Source organism: Patella vulgata, chromosome 2 (genome assembly GCF_932274485.2).
Source record: "Patella vulgata chromosome 2, xgPatVulg1.2, whole genome shotgun sequence".
NCBI lineage: Eukaryota > Metazoa > Mollusca > Gastropoda > Patellidae > Patella > Patella vulgata.
In genome coordinates, this window is record NC_065880.2 from 20428894 (window position 1) to 20447361 (window position 18468).

The 18468-nt window shown below is 37.2% G+C and overlaps 1 protein-coding gene across 1 annotated transcript in view; it reads right to left on the minus strand.

Annotated features, from left to right (window-relative positions):
* Window positions 1-2101: 2101 nt before the first annotated feature.
* Window positions 2102-18468, minus strand: part of LOC126812399 (neuropeptide SIFamide receptor-like) — a 178923-nt gene continuing 162556 nt past the window's right edge. Inside the window, exon 3 of the mRNA XM_050538776.2 lies at window positions 2102-3479. Coding sequence (XP_050394733.1) covers window positions 2753-3479 — 727 coding nt within the window. The 3' untranslated portion in view covers window positions 2102-2752. The remainder of the gene's footprint in view (window positions 3480-18468) is intronic.

An 18468-nucleotide genomic window follows, 5' to 3' on the forward strand; every position in this document is an offset into this window, starting at 1 on the left:
GATCACTGACAAGAGTGCATTTGTGTCAATAATCGCCCAAAGAATTGAAAACAGTGACCGACAAGGAAAGATATGTTATATATAGATATGCATATTCTTCACATCATAAGAACGTTTTTCTCCAAAATTTAATTGTCCATTATTATTACAATGTTTGATGAACTCATTTAAATGTTGGATATGATGTGTAGAATATGCATATCTATTATTTTTCCTTGCTCAATATTATTTACATCATCCAGAAAATGTTGTTTGTTGACAAACTGTTATGGCGGACTATATAAAAACAATTCACCATTTTACGGCATTAGAAGTTTGACATCACACCAGAAGCCATTGACATTAAAAATGCATGAACTTTGCGACATAATCTGTTGAAGTTGAAGCTAGTAGTAAGTCACTACGTATACACACAGACAAGTTTAATATCGTTTCAATTACGCTCCAAATCGTAGCAATGATAAAGAATTCAGAGATTTTATAGTTAATCCGTACCCTATTTCCATGTATCAGCCGGAATAATGAAGACGTAGCTGAAATAGCTATGAGGTATATTTTGCTCGGACAGAGGCGCTATGGCCTACTCTTATTTCGAAGTTCAACTGTCATTGGTTCTTTAACGTGCACAGGAACGTTTACACGGCGCCTGGGGTTTTCTCCCACCCACACGACTAAAGACTGGCTGGGTGAAACCACTCTAGAAAATCCCGAGGAAATTTCTCGGTCAGCACCGGGATCGAACCCCGGGTGGAATGGTTAGTGAGGCTGTGCCCTACTCACTGAGCCAATGTGGACCCCATCCTATGATGTAACAAGCAAACAGCGATGTCCCCCGCCGCATGCCCAAAATAAATAGGCTTCCATCCTAGGTCCTTATAGGCGATAACCTGGAGAAAAGAGTACTTGCGGCCAAATTATTGCGGGGGGGGGGGGTAGCCCTCCAATACCCCTAGCCCCCCCCCCCACTCCACCGGGCCTGACACATATTGATTAATTGCATATTAAGCTTTTTCAAAAATATCGAGCAATCATACTGATTATATATACTTAGTCTAATCAGGAAATGTTCACGATCGAACTTTGTAAAGATTTTTAAGATCCATCACTCTCACCCAATTAGAACCAAATAGTTATCGTGTTCGAAGGTCTGAACCAATCAAACTGTTTATCTCAGTTTAGCCTCAGTGGAAAATGTTCATCATCATCATCATCGAGAGAGAGAGAGAGAGAGGGAGAGAGAGAGAGAGATGGGGTTTAACGTCCACTCGACACAAACTACATGTAGGTCATTTCGGGACTAACACATGGTTCAATTTTATTTCAATAATTCGCTTGCGCGTAGGGTTCTTTAGCAGTGGGAAGAAACCGGAGGACCCGGAGAAAACCCACGAGGTTGGAGTTCATCATCGAACTCAAGTTTGAAGATTCTACCTCAGTTAGGAGAGTCATTGTCTTCCGAAATCTCAACCAATCATATTAAAGTCTCTACTTAGCCTAAGCAGAAAATGCCCATCATCGAACTTAGCCAAGGTATTCACTTCACTCAATTCGAATCAAAGTTATCGAGCTCAACTGATATAACTGCTTACCGCTCTGCTTACCCTGAGCAGAAAATGCTAAATATCGAACTTGGCCAAGGTATTGCTATAATGAAACTATACACTAAGTTTCATTACCCTCACTTAATTAGAGCCAAAGTTATCGTAAAGCATCAACCAATCAAATGGTGTATCATTGGTTAGCTTAAGCAGAACATGCTCATCTTCAAACTCGCTCAATTAACACTGGCACCAAGTTTGAACATTCTAACTCATTTAGGAGAGTTATTGTGTCCCAAAAATGTGACAGACAGACGGACGGAGAGACAGGCCCATTTAATAGTTTCCTAATTTCTTCGAAAGGCGGAGGATAAAAAATGCAAAAGATTGCTAAATCTTTAGGTAGTAAACGGGGTCAGGTTTGAATGACTACCGGAGAATCGTATGGGCGTATCGTACACCTTTATCTTGTTGTTCTTCACTAATAATTAGAATATATATATCTCCACATCACATGAAATATCCATTTTACATGATAGTAACTACATGGCACTGGATCAAAGCATAAATTATAAGATTTACAAAAATATATACTTTTTATATGTGTTCACAGTCCACTTTTTAATTCAACGGTAATATAAAATAAACATAAGTAGTACATCGTACTAAACTGATCAGCATTCTGATCGTTAGGCACCATCTCCGCGCATGTTTTACTGACCTCTTGAGAATGTTTTTAGGTTGTATGTTTTGTTAACAATGAATATGTATATCAGCTCCCTAACATGCCGGCAAACAAAGAATTGTATAAGTTACAGGCGGAGTAAACTCTCCTCCTACTTATAAAAAGTCTACATGAAGCAAAAGAAAACAATGATAACTGAATTAATGATTTAGTTGTCACTTATTTCCCAGGAAAGGACAGACAATATGAGTGTCGCTAATTTTATCATTTCCAATATGTCTTTGGTATATTATAATAATCTAATTACTTTAGAGGCACAACTGGTACACAGACAGACGAAATATCATTAACATCTATAAGAGAAACGGGTGATTGATAGCTACACATCCCAATGGAGATGCGCTTCATTTAACAAAGTGCTTTAATAAATGTAAACACAAAACAATCTCTGGAGATAAATAGCTGACATTAGCTGACATTAATTTTCCCTAATCTGAAGTGTCTGGAATATTTTTCCTGTAAGATAAGTTTAAACAGTAGAAGAACTGTCCTCTCGACCTTCCTTACGAAATGAAATAGTGACATTTCCATTTGTGTACTCAATTGTCATATATTTCGTGACGCTGGAATAGCCACGAGACCTCTGACGTTTTGATCTCGCTGCAAAACAAGCCAACATGTTCTTAAAACCTCGTCGGAAATTCTTGCTGAAGAAACAATAAATGATAGGATTGATGCCACTGTTTGAAAGTTCCAACCACTGTGATATGGGAACGGCGACATTCCAGATAAAATGCATAGTCTCAGAATCGGTAGGCGGCGAATAGTAGAGTTTGATAAATATGACATGCAAGGGCATCCATGAAAACGTAAAAAGAAGTACCATAACAGCTAACATTTTTACCACTTTGATCTTTGACCTCCTGATCAATTGGTTATCCTTGGCAACACCAGGAGCATGTCTGTTCCACACCCTCAATCCAATAAAAATATAACACAGGAAGACTACACTCAAGGGCAGCACATAACACCCGATAAATATAGCACCCATAAAATATCCGCGCTGCGACTCAAAATCAGGCCAGATTTGATGACACATTCTGATCACTTGATGCGGGGTTTTATGTTCATATTCTTCGTAGAAGATGGCCCACGGTAACATCAACAGACAAGAAAATACCCATATCGTAACTACTGTCACCCTTGCTGTTTTCGTTGTAGTACGCCATCGTATAGAGTGACAAATGGCAAGATACCTGGAAATACATAGAAAAAAAGATATAAAAAACATATTTTATACGTACACTTTTAATGCTGCTGTAAATTGTCACCCACACCCAGCCCGCTTTCCGGGCGAAATTTCCCTCATAGCACACTGCATGCTCGTCTTCATCGGCCCAGTCGGTGCAGAAAAGTAGGACGCTAAACCCCATCTCATTTTATTTCCCACATACGGTGTTCGTTAACATAATTAAACTTGTTTATTGATGACACTCTTTCAAACTATTATGTAAAATTCATATCATGAACAAAGTAGAAAATCAACAAACAGCTTTAACCAATAGATGTTTTTAAAGATTTCACTTTCCATAACGATGAACATTGTCGATTATCAATGACAGTTTAGGGATATACCATCCAAGTCATATGCTACCTCAATATGTTCCTATTGGGAGGTGCCACGGTGCCTCAGTGAGTAAAGCGTAGGCTCACTAACGATGTGTTTCTCGAGATTTCCCAGCGTGATTTCCCTTGTCAGAGTTGCCGGACTTCAGGCCTGTGTATCTTTTGAATACACTGCAAAATTATTGATATTTTTCGTTACTACTTGGCTAAAATATTAAGCTCTACCCATCAAGATCACATAGGACTGTTGGAATAAGGCTAAAATATTAAGCTCTACCCATCAAGATCGCATAGGACTGTTGGAATAAAACTAATCAAGAAACCCTCGTACATGGCTACAGATAACTGTGTCTTTTGTTAATGCGCATAATCGTATCAGCTTTATAGTAAACCATAACGACATTCGATCCATCTTCGTTATTACTTGTAAATATGTAGCACTGACGGGTTATTGCCTGGTTTGAACTATGCACATAAGGGTGAACCCAATTTTATATAAAAAAAATCCACAATTGTTTAAAAAATTATTGTCCATGGATCAGGAACCCGCGAAGGCTTCAACTGGGGAAAAGCTTGTCGATGACCCTTTTCGAAACTTACGCGGTTTAATCATACTTACTATCATACGGATGTTTACTGTCGAAATTTCTGGAGCTGTTGGTTTGTTTTTTAAACATCATTGTAAACTATCAATATAGATTTTAACCAGGGGTTGCCAGGCAAGATACGCCCACATTTTGAAAGAGATGGGTAGAGAACAAGCTAAAAAAAAAAGCTTGTTATGATCTGAAATGCGCGAATATCGAAAGTACCCAAGATTTTTGGGTTATAAACATGGATTTCAAGTTTCATCAAATCGGATCAAAATTGTGGCCTCTAGAGGGTCCACAACCTTTATATACCATATATTTACACTATTTGCGTACGAGAGGCAGTCATTTTGTCCGGCAGTTTTGCTACGATTTTCACGAAATTCGAACTCAACCATCATTATGGTGTAACGGCGATATATTCAAACGTTGTCTTAAATCGGATAAAAATTGTGACCTCTTAGAGGGACGATAAGCTAAAAACGCGATTTCTTGTACAATCAAGGGTTATAATTCAAGAAGTTAGGATCCGATATGCGCGAATATCGAAAGGGTTATAAACAAGTTTAATCAAAATCGGATCAAAATGGTGACCTCTAGAGGATCTGCAACCTTGATATACCATATTTTTACAAAATTTGCGTACGAGAATAGGTCATTTTGTCCGGCAATTTTGGTACAATCATGGAAATATCGAAAGGAACCAAGATCTTTGGGTTATAAACATGCATTTCAAGTTTCATCTATATTAGATGAAAATTGTGACCTCTAGAGTGTCCACAAGCTGAAAACGTGATTGTTCGCCATAATCCATGAAATTTCGATCCGACATATGCCAATATCGAAAGAAACCGAGATGTTTTGGAGAAAAACCTATATTTCAACTTTCGTCAAAGTCGAATAAGAATTATGACCTGTAGAGTGTCCACAAACAAATTGTGGACGGATGGACGGAGGGACTGACGTCCGGACGAACAAGGGCGACGACAATATACGTCCCCATGAAAATGTGGTCGTATAAAAACCAGACGAACCCTATGGAAAATTAATACATTTTCTCAAATATATAGAAATTATTGCCCTTGCCTTGACAATTTTATGATTTGTTCAATTATTGTGATTTTATTTGATCCTGACTCTATTGATGCGAGTAGGCGTCCAATACCTATTAATGGAACTGAGGAATTGATGAATAATGGGGTTTACCGTCCACTTGACACAAACTAGGTCATTTCGGGACTAACACATGCTTGAATTTGATTTCAATAATTCGCTTGTGCGTAGGGGTCTTTAGCAGTGGCGAGAACCCGGAGAAAACCCACGAGGTTGGACAGGCGACCCTACTCCTTGTCACGTACAACCGGGGAATCAAAACCTCGCAGTTCACTGAATGACAGACCTTATGATACAACGCGCACGGGCTAACCATTCGGCCATCCAACCACCAACCATCCCGTAAGTGCAACAAGTGATAAATGACAATTGAAAACATGTTTCCATTGTATTGAGAGATATTTTTTAACTAGGCCAATACTACAGACAGTGATTTGTTATGTTTATAAAACACTGAAGATTGAGAAATACTAAAATTAGATATGAAATATTTCACCTACATAGGGTAATATTTTGCTCGAAATATATTTTTGTATAGTTCCAATGTGTGACTACTGGGGTTTAGCATCCTAGCTAAATGGGGATTACGACCTGTTTCAATGGTGCTAATATATATTTCAATATTTATTGAAGCAGAGGTCTATCATGCCGCAGAACTGACCAAAAACAAAACAAAATAACATGGCTAAATAATCTTAATGCAAATGCCTTGTCCCAAATACACTGGATAAATGAAATAGATTTCCGAACAACGGTGCCCTTGGTTAACATTAGCGGTTACTCAGGGTATAAAACATTATAATAGTCTTCGTGAATACATTAATTGAGAAAATTTAGTAAAACGCTTAATTATTGGAAAGGGCACAATTGATACATTTTTACACCCTCGGCCCTGTTTCACAAAAACTTAAGCTAAAATCACTAAAATAGATTTTAACTAAAATCAAAATGAAATTTTAAATTTTATGCGTCTCACGAAAATCGATTGTAACTTAAAATACAATTTTAATAGATTTTAGTTAAAATTGCTAGCACCCGCGCAGTGACATTTCCGGTGCGGGCAACATGCGCTTCGAAACTGTTGACAGGTTGAACTAACGGTTACAATATCAATGGGGAGAGCTTCATACGTTTTAGCAATGTTTGCACATGGTCAGACAGTCGTAGAGAGATGAAATAAATGAGTTTATTGCGTATTATTCGTTTCGAAATGTATCGGTGGGTTGGCCTTGAACTTGTATGGCGCTTTCGTGACCTTTGCATTTGATTGTCTCGCAGGCTTCAATGGAAATAATGCGTATCGATAAACTAAATAGCTTGAATTTCGTGTTTTATTGTATTTTGGACATGAGAAACTATTGAGAATTGTCACAAACATATTTATGACTCAAACGACTCAATTAAAATGATTCTTCCCTAAGATAAAATAGCTTTGACTCCTATGTGTTATTAACGTAAGCCTTCATTAAGAAATATTAACAAATTTTTATTAAAATTTAATTTCAAATAGGCCTATAACATATTTCTGTAAACATATTTGAGATTATTGATTTATCTTTTTACAGATCATCATAACCCCAAAAACATATGAGTTTTGTCTGTTAAGTATTTGGGAATAGTATAATTTATACTTGTATCATATGGTAAAACAGTAACAAAGGGTTTTGGGTATTTGGGTATTGAGTGTTTGTTTTCTTGGGGTTCTAATTTGGGGCGCCATCTAAATGCTTAAATTGCCTTACAATAAAATAAACGGGTGGACCGCACCGTAGCTGTATATCCCATGAAAAAAAATTGAATGAGAATTGTTTCTGTGAATGATGGATGTTATGTTAAAATTATGTGGCCCAGACCGTTGGCAATATTATCATTATTCCAATTATATCTATATGTCACAATAGATCTAACAGCATAGCCCTAGTCAATGTGTGTTACTGTTGTGATTTAAAGTTAGGAGAGGGTGGTGGCTGTCCTAAGTTAAAATTGATTTTAGTTAAAATTATCCCTATAATAATAAATTTGTAAAACGTCACTATCTGAAGTTAGATAAAATTTTAACTTAAAATATTGTTTTAGTGGATTTTATCTAAAATGCTTAAAATCTGTCTGTAAAACTCATCTATATAAGTTAGGATGAAATTTTACTTTAAGACGATTTTGTTTTTGTAAAACAGGGCCCTGAACGATAACACAAAAATACAAATAAAGGCATCTCAAAACCTTGGGGATAAACACGGTGGACATGCACATTCATTCTATTGTGGAAGAAGACGTTAACACACCAACAGAAGAGACGAAATGAAATATAATATTCACTAATATTACAGACTATGTAGATAAAATAAGACTCCGCGAACAATGAAATGAAGTAAAATAGTGTTGAACGTCCTACTGTCCGGATCCTACTGGGATAATGAAGACGGGTATAAGTCATGTAGTGTGCTATCAGGAACATTTTTCCCGGATAGCGGTGTTACGACCTACTCTAATTTCGAATTCCAACGGTCAAGGGTACTTTTACGTACACGCCAATGTGTACACGGGACCTCGGTTTTTCATCCCATCCTAACGACTATACGTTGTCATTTGCAGACCCTCCGCCCTACATCACTGGCAAGGCGGAACCACGCCGGGAAATCTCGGCTAACGCAGGGTTCGAACACGAGTTCTCCAGGTTAACGAGCCAATGTCTTACAGTGGCGCCCCAAGAGAACAAGACATACATTTCAAATTGACGTTTAGACGGGATGTTAAATTTACTCTCTTAATACTGGCTTTTACATTGACATTTAAATTATACAGAATGACTTTCATAATGGACATGTATCTATATATAAAACTACCAATTCAGATTCTAATTAAGAGCACTATAATTACAAAATTGTCTTAAATTGGAGAATTGTTTATCTGGGACAATTATAAAATTTTACAGTCCAAAAGGTTAACTGGTACAAATCCTAGACATAATAATAATAATTAAAATAATAATATAGACTTACAACGTCATCAAATCAGTGAGGTGAATGTCCCCCGTTTTGAAATACCACAGCTGCCTATCGTTCGGATGGTACGAAAAACCGAGGTCCCGTGTATACATTGGGGTACACGTAAAGGACCCTTTGGCAGTTGGAATTCGATATAAGAGTAAGCCGTATCTCCGCTGTCCACGCAAAATTCCCCTCATAGCACACTAGATGGCGTTTGCTCGTCTTCATTAGCTTAGCTGAAGTAGAACAGTAGGACGTTTTAAAACCCCATTTCATTTCATTTCATTGTTCGCCGAGTCTTAATTTATCTCCATAGTCTGTAATATTATTGCATTTTAAAATAAATGTATACATGTAGGCGTATATTTACCATGTTTTCAATGTTAATATTCTGTATAATTGTCACAGTAAAAAAAAGTCCAAGATATGTACACAAGTTATGTCCATGTGGCATTAAAAACCGAAGCTGGATTAAGACTGTGTAGGGAGTTGCCTACAGCCGCATGCCGAATGTCAGCTATAATCCAGCATGTATGGAAGTCTATAATTTGTGGAATTTTGCTTTGTGGGATATGGACAATGTTGTTCATTAGTAAAACATTAATTCGTACTTTCTACTTTTCGCTTCTTCAGAACGCGAAATTACGACAAAATGTAAGGCGACAGAACCCACACCTATACTCGAGAATAGGAAATTAAGAAATAAAAACACACCTCGTTTTGTTGTGACTTCTACTTTTCGGGTTGTATTTTGGCCAATCTGATTAAAATACAGGGGCCTGTTTCACGAAATTTTAACTAAGATAAAATCCAAATTTTAGTAATTTGTTTGGATAATATTAGACTGATTGTAGTGCTTAGCCAATGAAAATTGAAGTATTTACTAAAATTTGGATTTTACCTTTAGTTAAAATTTCGTGAAACAGCGCCCGGATCTATATCTCATTTCGGTTTTTTAATACTTTCGATCCATGGCCTCTACTACATGAAGATCTGACCGGTTGTCAGAGGTCATACGAGCGGCTTTTGGCCCTATAACGTCAGATATTTGATTAACCAATTAGCGTTGAGGTTTCTAGTACGTTACCCACGGTTCCGTGCACCTCACGTCAAAAAGTCGCCGTAACAGAGCGTTTCATTGGCTAATACCTCATATTATCCAGAACGTGGGTTAGAAAACAAATCTTCCAGATACTAATGTCTGCGATATCACTTATCTGCGATATCATTTTGGCTTGTTGCCGTGTTGTCGACGCTTCGCGTCGGAAGTTGATGTAGTTTCTACATTCCAGGTCACATTCGCATACGTGAAATACGAGAATTCGCACGCGAGAATGTTAATAATATTATCAAGACTATCTCTATGTAAGTTTTATTATATTACTGACGGTAGCATAAAGTTTGCCGTAACATATCGCGAACCCTGACTACATTACAAAGACTGGTTGTTTTTGATATTCATATTCAAGTGTATATAATGCCATAGTTTTGCTTTGTGGGATATGGACAATGTTGTTCATTAGTAAAACATTAATTTATTACATTATATAAGCGTATAAAATGAACTGTGAATCTGTAACATAGTATATATGATGTGGGGGTGGGGGGCAGAGGAAGGGGGGGGGGGGGCAATGCCTAAAATTGACAAGAAAGTGATAATGCTGATATCAATGATGTTAATCCTATAGATTATAAAACATCCTTCTAGCACTTCATATATCTAAAGAAGAGTTTAGGTTGTCCTTTGGACAACTGTTTGACTTTGTCCGTTAAGGGCAATTCCTACCAGGGACGGGAAGAGAGAGATTCGTAAAGAGAGGGAGAAATGGAGTTTAACGTCCACTCGACACAAACCAGGCCACTTCGGGACTAACATATGGTTCTATTTTATTTCAACAATTGGCTTCCGCGTAGTGGTCTTTAGAAGTAGGAGGACCCGGAGAAACCCCACGAGTTAGGACAGTCGACCCTACTATTCCTTGTCACGTATAACCGGGGAATCCAACCCCCTTATAAATTCGTAAATCGTAAAATGTCATTTTTAAATACATTGTAGGTGTAAATGATGCCCCTTGGACAACTTCTTGTATTTTTGGGGACAAAAGCATCTTTCAAAACTTTTCCTTAAATATGGTTATATTGATTCCTTTAAATTATCGAATTTCATAATAACTTTTGAATTCAAACAACCGCTGGTAATGAGACTGAACTGTCGCAGAGTAGACATTGGGGAACTGATACAACATATTTCTTGAGGGGCAAAATTAGAAAGCTGCCACCTGTTTGGGTTTGAAGTTGCCTTAAAGATACATTATGGGAAATTAGATAAAGAGCTGGTAGTTCTCACTATAATAGTTAAAAACTAGATAATGTAAAGGGAATTTTCTGATAATTTCAGTCAAATTGATCCACCCTGAACCGAGTATTTCACTATTGAATTTTGGACCTAGCCTCGATCATTATTACTAAAGTCGGTAAGATAAAAAAAAATATAGTCTCGATTATCCATTTTTTTTATTTAATCAGAAGCAGGATACCGGGTTCTAATCCAGTCAATATCGCAGGCTAGCGATGCCGTCGAGAGTTGATTATGGTCTGGTAAGTTAGTTAATGTCTAATTAATAATTTAGATAACTTTTCAGGCCTAAAGAAAGACCTGCAATGGGCAGATTTAACTCTTGTATAATGTATTTTTAAATCCTCAACTGAGATGTTAGCTAGACATGACACGGTTGATGACTGAACTCAAGCAAATCTTGGGCACATATTTTATTTGTTCTCTTCTTTTAAGAAAGGGCCTTGATCCGCCTCTGCTAATCTGTAAAGCATGTCATTCTTTATTGTTCCTTTCATTGTTTTGAATTTCTTTCTCCTTTCTTCCTCTACAATGTAAAATGCTAGGAGGACTAGGCCTATATCTAAACGCACTGCCTAGGGTGTAGCACAATTGGGCATTTTAAAAGAAATTTCGGAACTTACATAAACTGAAAACTAATCTTTTCGGACAGCGTTATGATTAGCCTTGTGAAGCGCTCAGGAACATTTTGATATGTAATGTAGCTCTATATAAATGAGACGATAATAATATTTCAATAGTTCCCATTGCTGCAATACATCCAGTTTGCATTTCTAGTATTTTGTGCAATTGCATAGTTGAAGAATACATGTATGTCCTAAATTGTTAGTTTTAAGTCTTTTAGCTTTGTCTTATCTGGGCATTCAGCAGACCACAGCCGTCTAGGCTAGTGATATTTTTTCCGATTCATTCTTTGTATTCAGTTTTGTTTTTGTTTTTTTTGCTCTGTTTTATATATAAAAAAAAACTTTGTAATTAATACACTCCATTAATGTTGTGACCCCTAGCTTTTGATTACTACATAGGCCATTTAATTTATTACTAGGCTTTCTACTAAATTTAACGTAAATGGTTACTCATAAAGGTATTTTCCTTCAATGTGCCTACATTTATATTGCATAGCCGATCATGATACAACGTTTGGGAAATATTCCCTTATTGTTAATTCATTTCGAGTGAAGTCTGTACCACTACAGGCCCGGTGTGACGACGTGGAATAGTCCCTGGTGTGTGATTAGACCCAATGGTAAATGTTCAATATCGTGCTAATCCGTATTACTTAGTTCAGTGAACTATATTTTATGGATCTTAATCCACCTTAATTATCCCCGATTTATATCTATTTCAGATTGTCTTATATATTTCTTTAAACACCTGTCCCCAATATTCTTTGTTTAACACTTTTAATTGATCTTATAAATTATAATTAACGTCTACGGGCTAAAGCGTTTAGTTACCATGGTATATTGTTGTTTAGACGATATATTTATAGGATTAATGCCCTAGGCAATGCATGGGGATAAATAGACCCAAATTAATGAGTTGGTTTAAACAATAATTTATTTCTATTCTATCATGATTATTTCAATACTGATATTGTGGATCTGAAAACAAGCCATAGCTTATATAAATTCATCTCCATGTAAATTGTAAGTTTCAATAACATTGATAAAATGTACAAATATCAAAGGTATTATATCTTACATTTATACAAATAAATAAATAAATAAATATATAGATAAATATATAAATTAATGAATCATCTTCATGGTCATCATCATCGTCATCATCATTATCACCATCTAACATCAATCATCGTCGCCAGCCAATTACCTTATCTATTCAAAGCGTTTGGTTAGTTTTAAATACTTGTGAACATTACTAAAAATCACTTCGTTGTACGAGTTACTTTCGTTGGGATCGCCATATAGGAACGCATTTGTATTTGTGGATTTAAATGGGAGGGTATTTAATGTTGAGATACGCCGAGACGAATAATTTGGGCAGTACAGAAAATAATGGTCGCTGTCTTCTTGAGTATGGCCACCATCTGCATGTCGGATTATGTGAAATATGCATTAAAAATCTATGGAAGTTTAAAGCACTTTTACAATTACGAAGTCTGGAATGTATAATCTGAAATTTACGTTCTCCATAGTAATAATATTTGGGTATTTTATGATCGTTCACGCTTATCTTAATTTTGAAATTTTGTATAGTGGAGGCATTTTGCGTATCGTAAGAAAGGCCGTTCCAAAGGTCAACTGGTGAAGGCAAAAATGAGTTTTTATAATAATTAGTGTTAGAAGCTATATTTTTCAATTCATTCTTATCACGAACAGGATAAGGATTTACTTCAGAAATTTTAGGTGGTACTAGAAGACTTAAGAAAGGGGAAACCAATTTATTGACCATTTTATACATAAGAATAAACGTGTGGCTTATACGTCTTGTTGATAGTGGGTTATATCCAGATTCATAGTAAAGTGCATTATGGAAAGTGCCTCGAACAAGACCTGTAATCGTTCTCAGTGCATCCAGATGGAGATTTTCTAATTTTAGGGACTCAAATTTGTTACAGTTGTCCCAAACGACGTCAGCGTAGTCGAATAAGGGCAAAATAAATGCATTGTAAATACTCTCTATAGACTTACGAGAAATACGATATTTTAAGCCACGGAGACAATCAATAGAGCGTTTAACTTTAAATATTACATATTCAATATGGTTATCCAACTGACAATTACTTTGTAAAATAAGGCCAGGGTGTTTGTGGTATATCGATTCCTTAATTCTTACATTGTTAAAATTTGATTCAAAAGAGGTTTGGAATTGTTTTCTAGAGAATGTCATGGAAACTGTTTTTAGGGGGTTAAATCTTACTTTCCATTTGGTCGATCAGCTGTTAATCAAATTCAGATCTAAATTTATTACATTTTCACATTCGCCTAGGTTTTCAATAGTTAGATACAACGACGTATCGTCTGCAAATAAACGTATATTAGAATTGATATTGTCAGTAATGTCATTGAGTTAGAGGGACGATTCTACAAACCTGTCAGGAGATCAACTTAGATCACATTCCTAAGGACGGAGTATTTCTTACCACTGTCCTTTATTAACTTTAAGTGGAAGAGATGAGGAGAAAAATTCATGTTAAAAAAAAATAATTTTCAGATTTAAGTCCCATGGTTTTCATGGCAAAAGGCTTATATTTGAGTAATTAAACACTATAGGTTTTATTGAGAAGTTCTTAAAATTTTTATAAGAACTACAAAATTAACAACAATAACAATGATACAGAGATGTAGGCAACAAAAAAATTTGGAAGCAAAATCGAAGTCAAGCACTTAAATCGATAAATCTAAAAGCCAATATTCGATCAGCAAAATAGTCATTTATTTCAGCACAAATATAAACAACAAAAAGTTGTAAACAAAAAAGTTCTACAAATAACCAGTGGAAAGTGATCCATTTATTCAGCACTACAAAATTAACAAGAACAATAATTAAAATATATAAAATTTCGATCAATGCAATCAGTTCACATAGAAAGGACCTTCATGGGCTTTTCAAAGCTTATGTTCCAGATTAGTATTTGTGACTCAAAAATCACAATTAACCAAACGTTAAGCTATGTATATTCTGGTTTGATGAAGGATAGTTGTATATAGATAGATGTTTATTACGTAAAACACCCTATTCGGTCTGCATGAGTAAATTATACGTTATATACTATTCCAAAAAAGTAGGTGATATTTGATTTTTAAGTGTTATTAAAGTCACCTAATGAAACTGACGAAGAAACAAATGACAAAATGAAATGAAGTTCACATTCATCGATTTATTCCAAATGATCGTTAGACTAAGTAAGGCACAGACTGACCATTATAAGGGTAAAATGATACCCGGGGTCAAACAGCAAAGTTACCACAGCATCACAACCAAGTCAGTAACGGGTAAATCCTCCTCTGTTTGCCAAACAAGCATTGATCCGACGTGGCATACTCCTAATGAGACGTCTAAGGTCATTTTGGTCCAGATTGTCCCATTCCTGTTGCATCGCAGCAGCAAGTTCTTGGACATTGGCAGGACGTTGTTGACGTTGACGTAACCTCTGTCCAAGCATGTCCCAGACATGCTCGATGGGGGAGAGGTCGGGATTCAGTGCTGGCCAAGGTAACGTGGTGATGTTCTGTTGTTGGAGGTAACCTGTAACGATCCTGGCCCTGTGACATCTTGCGTTGTCATCCTGGAAGATGAAACGGCGGCCATGACGTCGTGCGAACGGCACAACATGGACTGCCAAGATGTTGTCCCGGTAGTACTGGCCTGTAACACGCCCTGCAACAACATGTAAAGCCGTTCTTCCAGCAACAGTGATGCCTCCCCACACCATAACAGAACCACCCCCAAATCGATCATGTCTGATGACGTTAACGTCTTGGAAGCGCTCGTTTCGACGACGCCACACCCTCCTACGTCTGTCCAAAAAATCAACAGTGAACCTTGACTCATCTGAAAACATCACATTGCTCCAGCGTCGATTATCCCAGTGTTGACGATCCCTACACCAACGACGTCTTGCCTGAATGTGATGATCTCTCAAACACGGGATCACGCGAGGACGTCGGGCGCGAAGGTGACCCCTATGCAGTCGATTCCGAATCGTCTGGCCACTCACTCTCACACCAGTGTCTGTTTGAAGACGAGCGCTGATCTGATTTGCTGTGATGACACGATTTCTCAAGGCCAAGGTACGGATAAATCGATCCTGGGCTTGAGTTGTCGCCCTTGGTCGACCTGAGCGTGGTCTGTCCTAAACAGATTGTGTATCACGGTATCTGGACCATAGCCTGCTTATGACAGACTGAGAAACATTCATCGTCCGTGCCACAACCGCCTGTGTTGTGCCGATCTGTAGCATGCCAAGGGCACGTAACCTTTCATTTTGGGTAAGCCGACGCATATCAAAATTTGTTTTCTGGTCACTAAAACAATTAAACTGATGTTTCCACCCTGGAATTCAATGCCACAATGACTGTAACATTCAAAGTCAGAGTCGTGCAAATCTTGGGTTGGACCCCCATGATGATCCCAAGCATCACCTGCATTCCATGCGGTAGCTATTGGTGCGTTTGGGCGTCACATGTAACTGGAAATGTTTCTTCTGTTAGGTTCTATAGTGACTTTTTTCGTAGTCATTTGCATATTTTAGTATTATGCCCCCAAAATCAAATATCTCCTACTTTTTTTGAATAGTATATTACGACATAATATCACAGATAAAAAATACACAAAAATTGGATGATATTTCAGGACATTTTCAAGAAATTTAAGTACTTTTTAGGACAATAAACCACATCCAAGAACTTTCAATGATTGTTTCCAAAGATGTTGTTATTATTGTTTATTACAGATTTAACCTCCTGATATTATGGACAGGTTGATTTAATTAAATTATTTAAACTTGAAAATTGTTAAAAATACAAAAGTCCTTGGATATCAAAAGTTTCTTAAAACACACTTATAAATTCGCTGTCGTTAGAAGAGAGGGCGGGTCATCTTCTCCCTTTGTCATAATAAAGTTAAAACAGGGGGTCAAGCTGACTGATATTTGGCGTCATCAGAGCGGATAGAAAAAACCCCGTGGGGAAAAGAATCTGCTAGCTTTATGTGGAAAAGCGAAGTGCTTGCAGTAAAAACCAGATTCTGAATGAACCAATTTGTAAGGTCTCCACTGATCGTGTAAAACAACAACAAATCACGACCGATAGAAGTATCAATCTGAAGCCAATCAGGTTATATCCGTTGATCGTGTAACTGCTGATTACTAAAACAACAGCTAATCACGATAACAATTATGTTTATTAATGACAAAACTCTAACCAAACACGTAATACTTTTTTTTCCTGAACCGAGCAGTGATCAAGGACAATCGCACACCGCTGGAAGTAGGTATAGTTCTGTTGTTATAGTAAACAATACGTTCGGACCTGCGCAAGTGACCAGGAGCAATAACACACCGGACGTCAATCCAAACTGTCACACCGATACTGTACAGCGCAGTGGACGCTTACGGCTAGCCCACAAATCCATTGGAGATTCTTGGCAAGCGGAATTTTCCCCATCCATATCACGTATCCGTATCATCACGACACGGATACGTTGCGTCAATGTCGTTTTAGAGTTTTGGCAGATTACATCATGATGGCAGTTATCTAACAAGATCACCATCAGTACTAGTCAAGTGCCTAGCCTACAAATTCCTGGAGGGAGTAAAGTCGCTTGACAGTCGCTGAGCTATTAAATAAAATTAATTGTCGGATCTTATTGAAAACATATTCAACTTCGACTCGACAGCAATTATTGATTTCACTAATGTATCATTTCAGAACGTTTATACGCAGATCAACAAGCATGCAGACAGACAGGAAACATTAAAATTCCGAGAAAACTCATCAAAAATAATGATTAAAATGGTTAAAATCACACCAAGTATACACCTTCGTGTTTAGGATACACATAGACTCATATATTCGTCATTACGGAATGGTCCCTATTCGGTTTAGATGGGTTCCTTGAGGTAAATCAACTGATTGATGTTGGGCATGTGATACAAATGGTGGGAGAAGTGTCTTATACATTTTTTGATTTTGACTTTGATAACCAACATTATATGCTTGTTAAATATGGTAATAGATCTACATACCTATTCGCCTGGTATTTCAAATGATTTGAGCTACTGTTTATTATCTTTTCCGTCTTTTTTCAAGCAAGGCAAAGTAAAGAAGACTAGACTGGATGTTATGTCAATCCCTCCATCAACCTGAGAGACATTCATGGCAAAGTGGACTTTGATGTTGTGTCCGGTTTAGTCTGCCGAATTTACGAAGCGATCAAGTGTCGAGATTTCGATGAAGCACAATAGTATAAACTCGTGCAAATGACTGGCAAAATCAATTCGGTAATATAAATTCCTCCATTCCTGTCCGTATTTTCAAAATAATACAATGACCTTTCTTAAATAGGTCGTAGTGTGAATGAATACTGTTTAACTAAAACCAGATGTATAGTATATGGATGGTCGCTTGACAATGATAGTATTATCAGTTTGTCTACATTGATTCGCCGAGTGATGTATCCAAAGTTTTATTTCAGGAGAACCCACTTGAAAATGTCAAGAAGATTGACTGTGCTTTGCTGCCGCCATCAAGAAGATGTTTTGAAATGAAACTCCAATAAGACAACTACGTACCATGTGGCAACGGGCTTCCGCCTCTTGCCCTCGTTATGGTTTAGCACCTATACCAATTGCGGATGGAAGGTGGTTGACGATCTCCGCCAGCCCATCTGATATAATGGAGCTGCAATGCCAGGCAGTTTGTTCGAAAAGGCAAAAGCAGAGATGACAGTGACAGCGATGAGACAATCATTGTTGGGAACGAATGTGACACTGCATTTCTTGATGATTCGGATGATGAACCCTGGACAGAAGACTCCGAATCATTGATACTAAGGGCGCCTGACGGGGATACCCCACCACTGAAAATGTCTGCGTCATTTCTAAGTG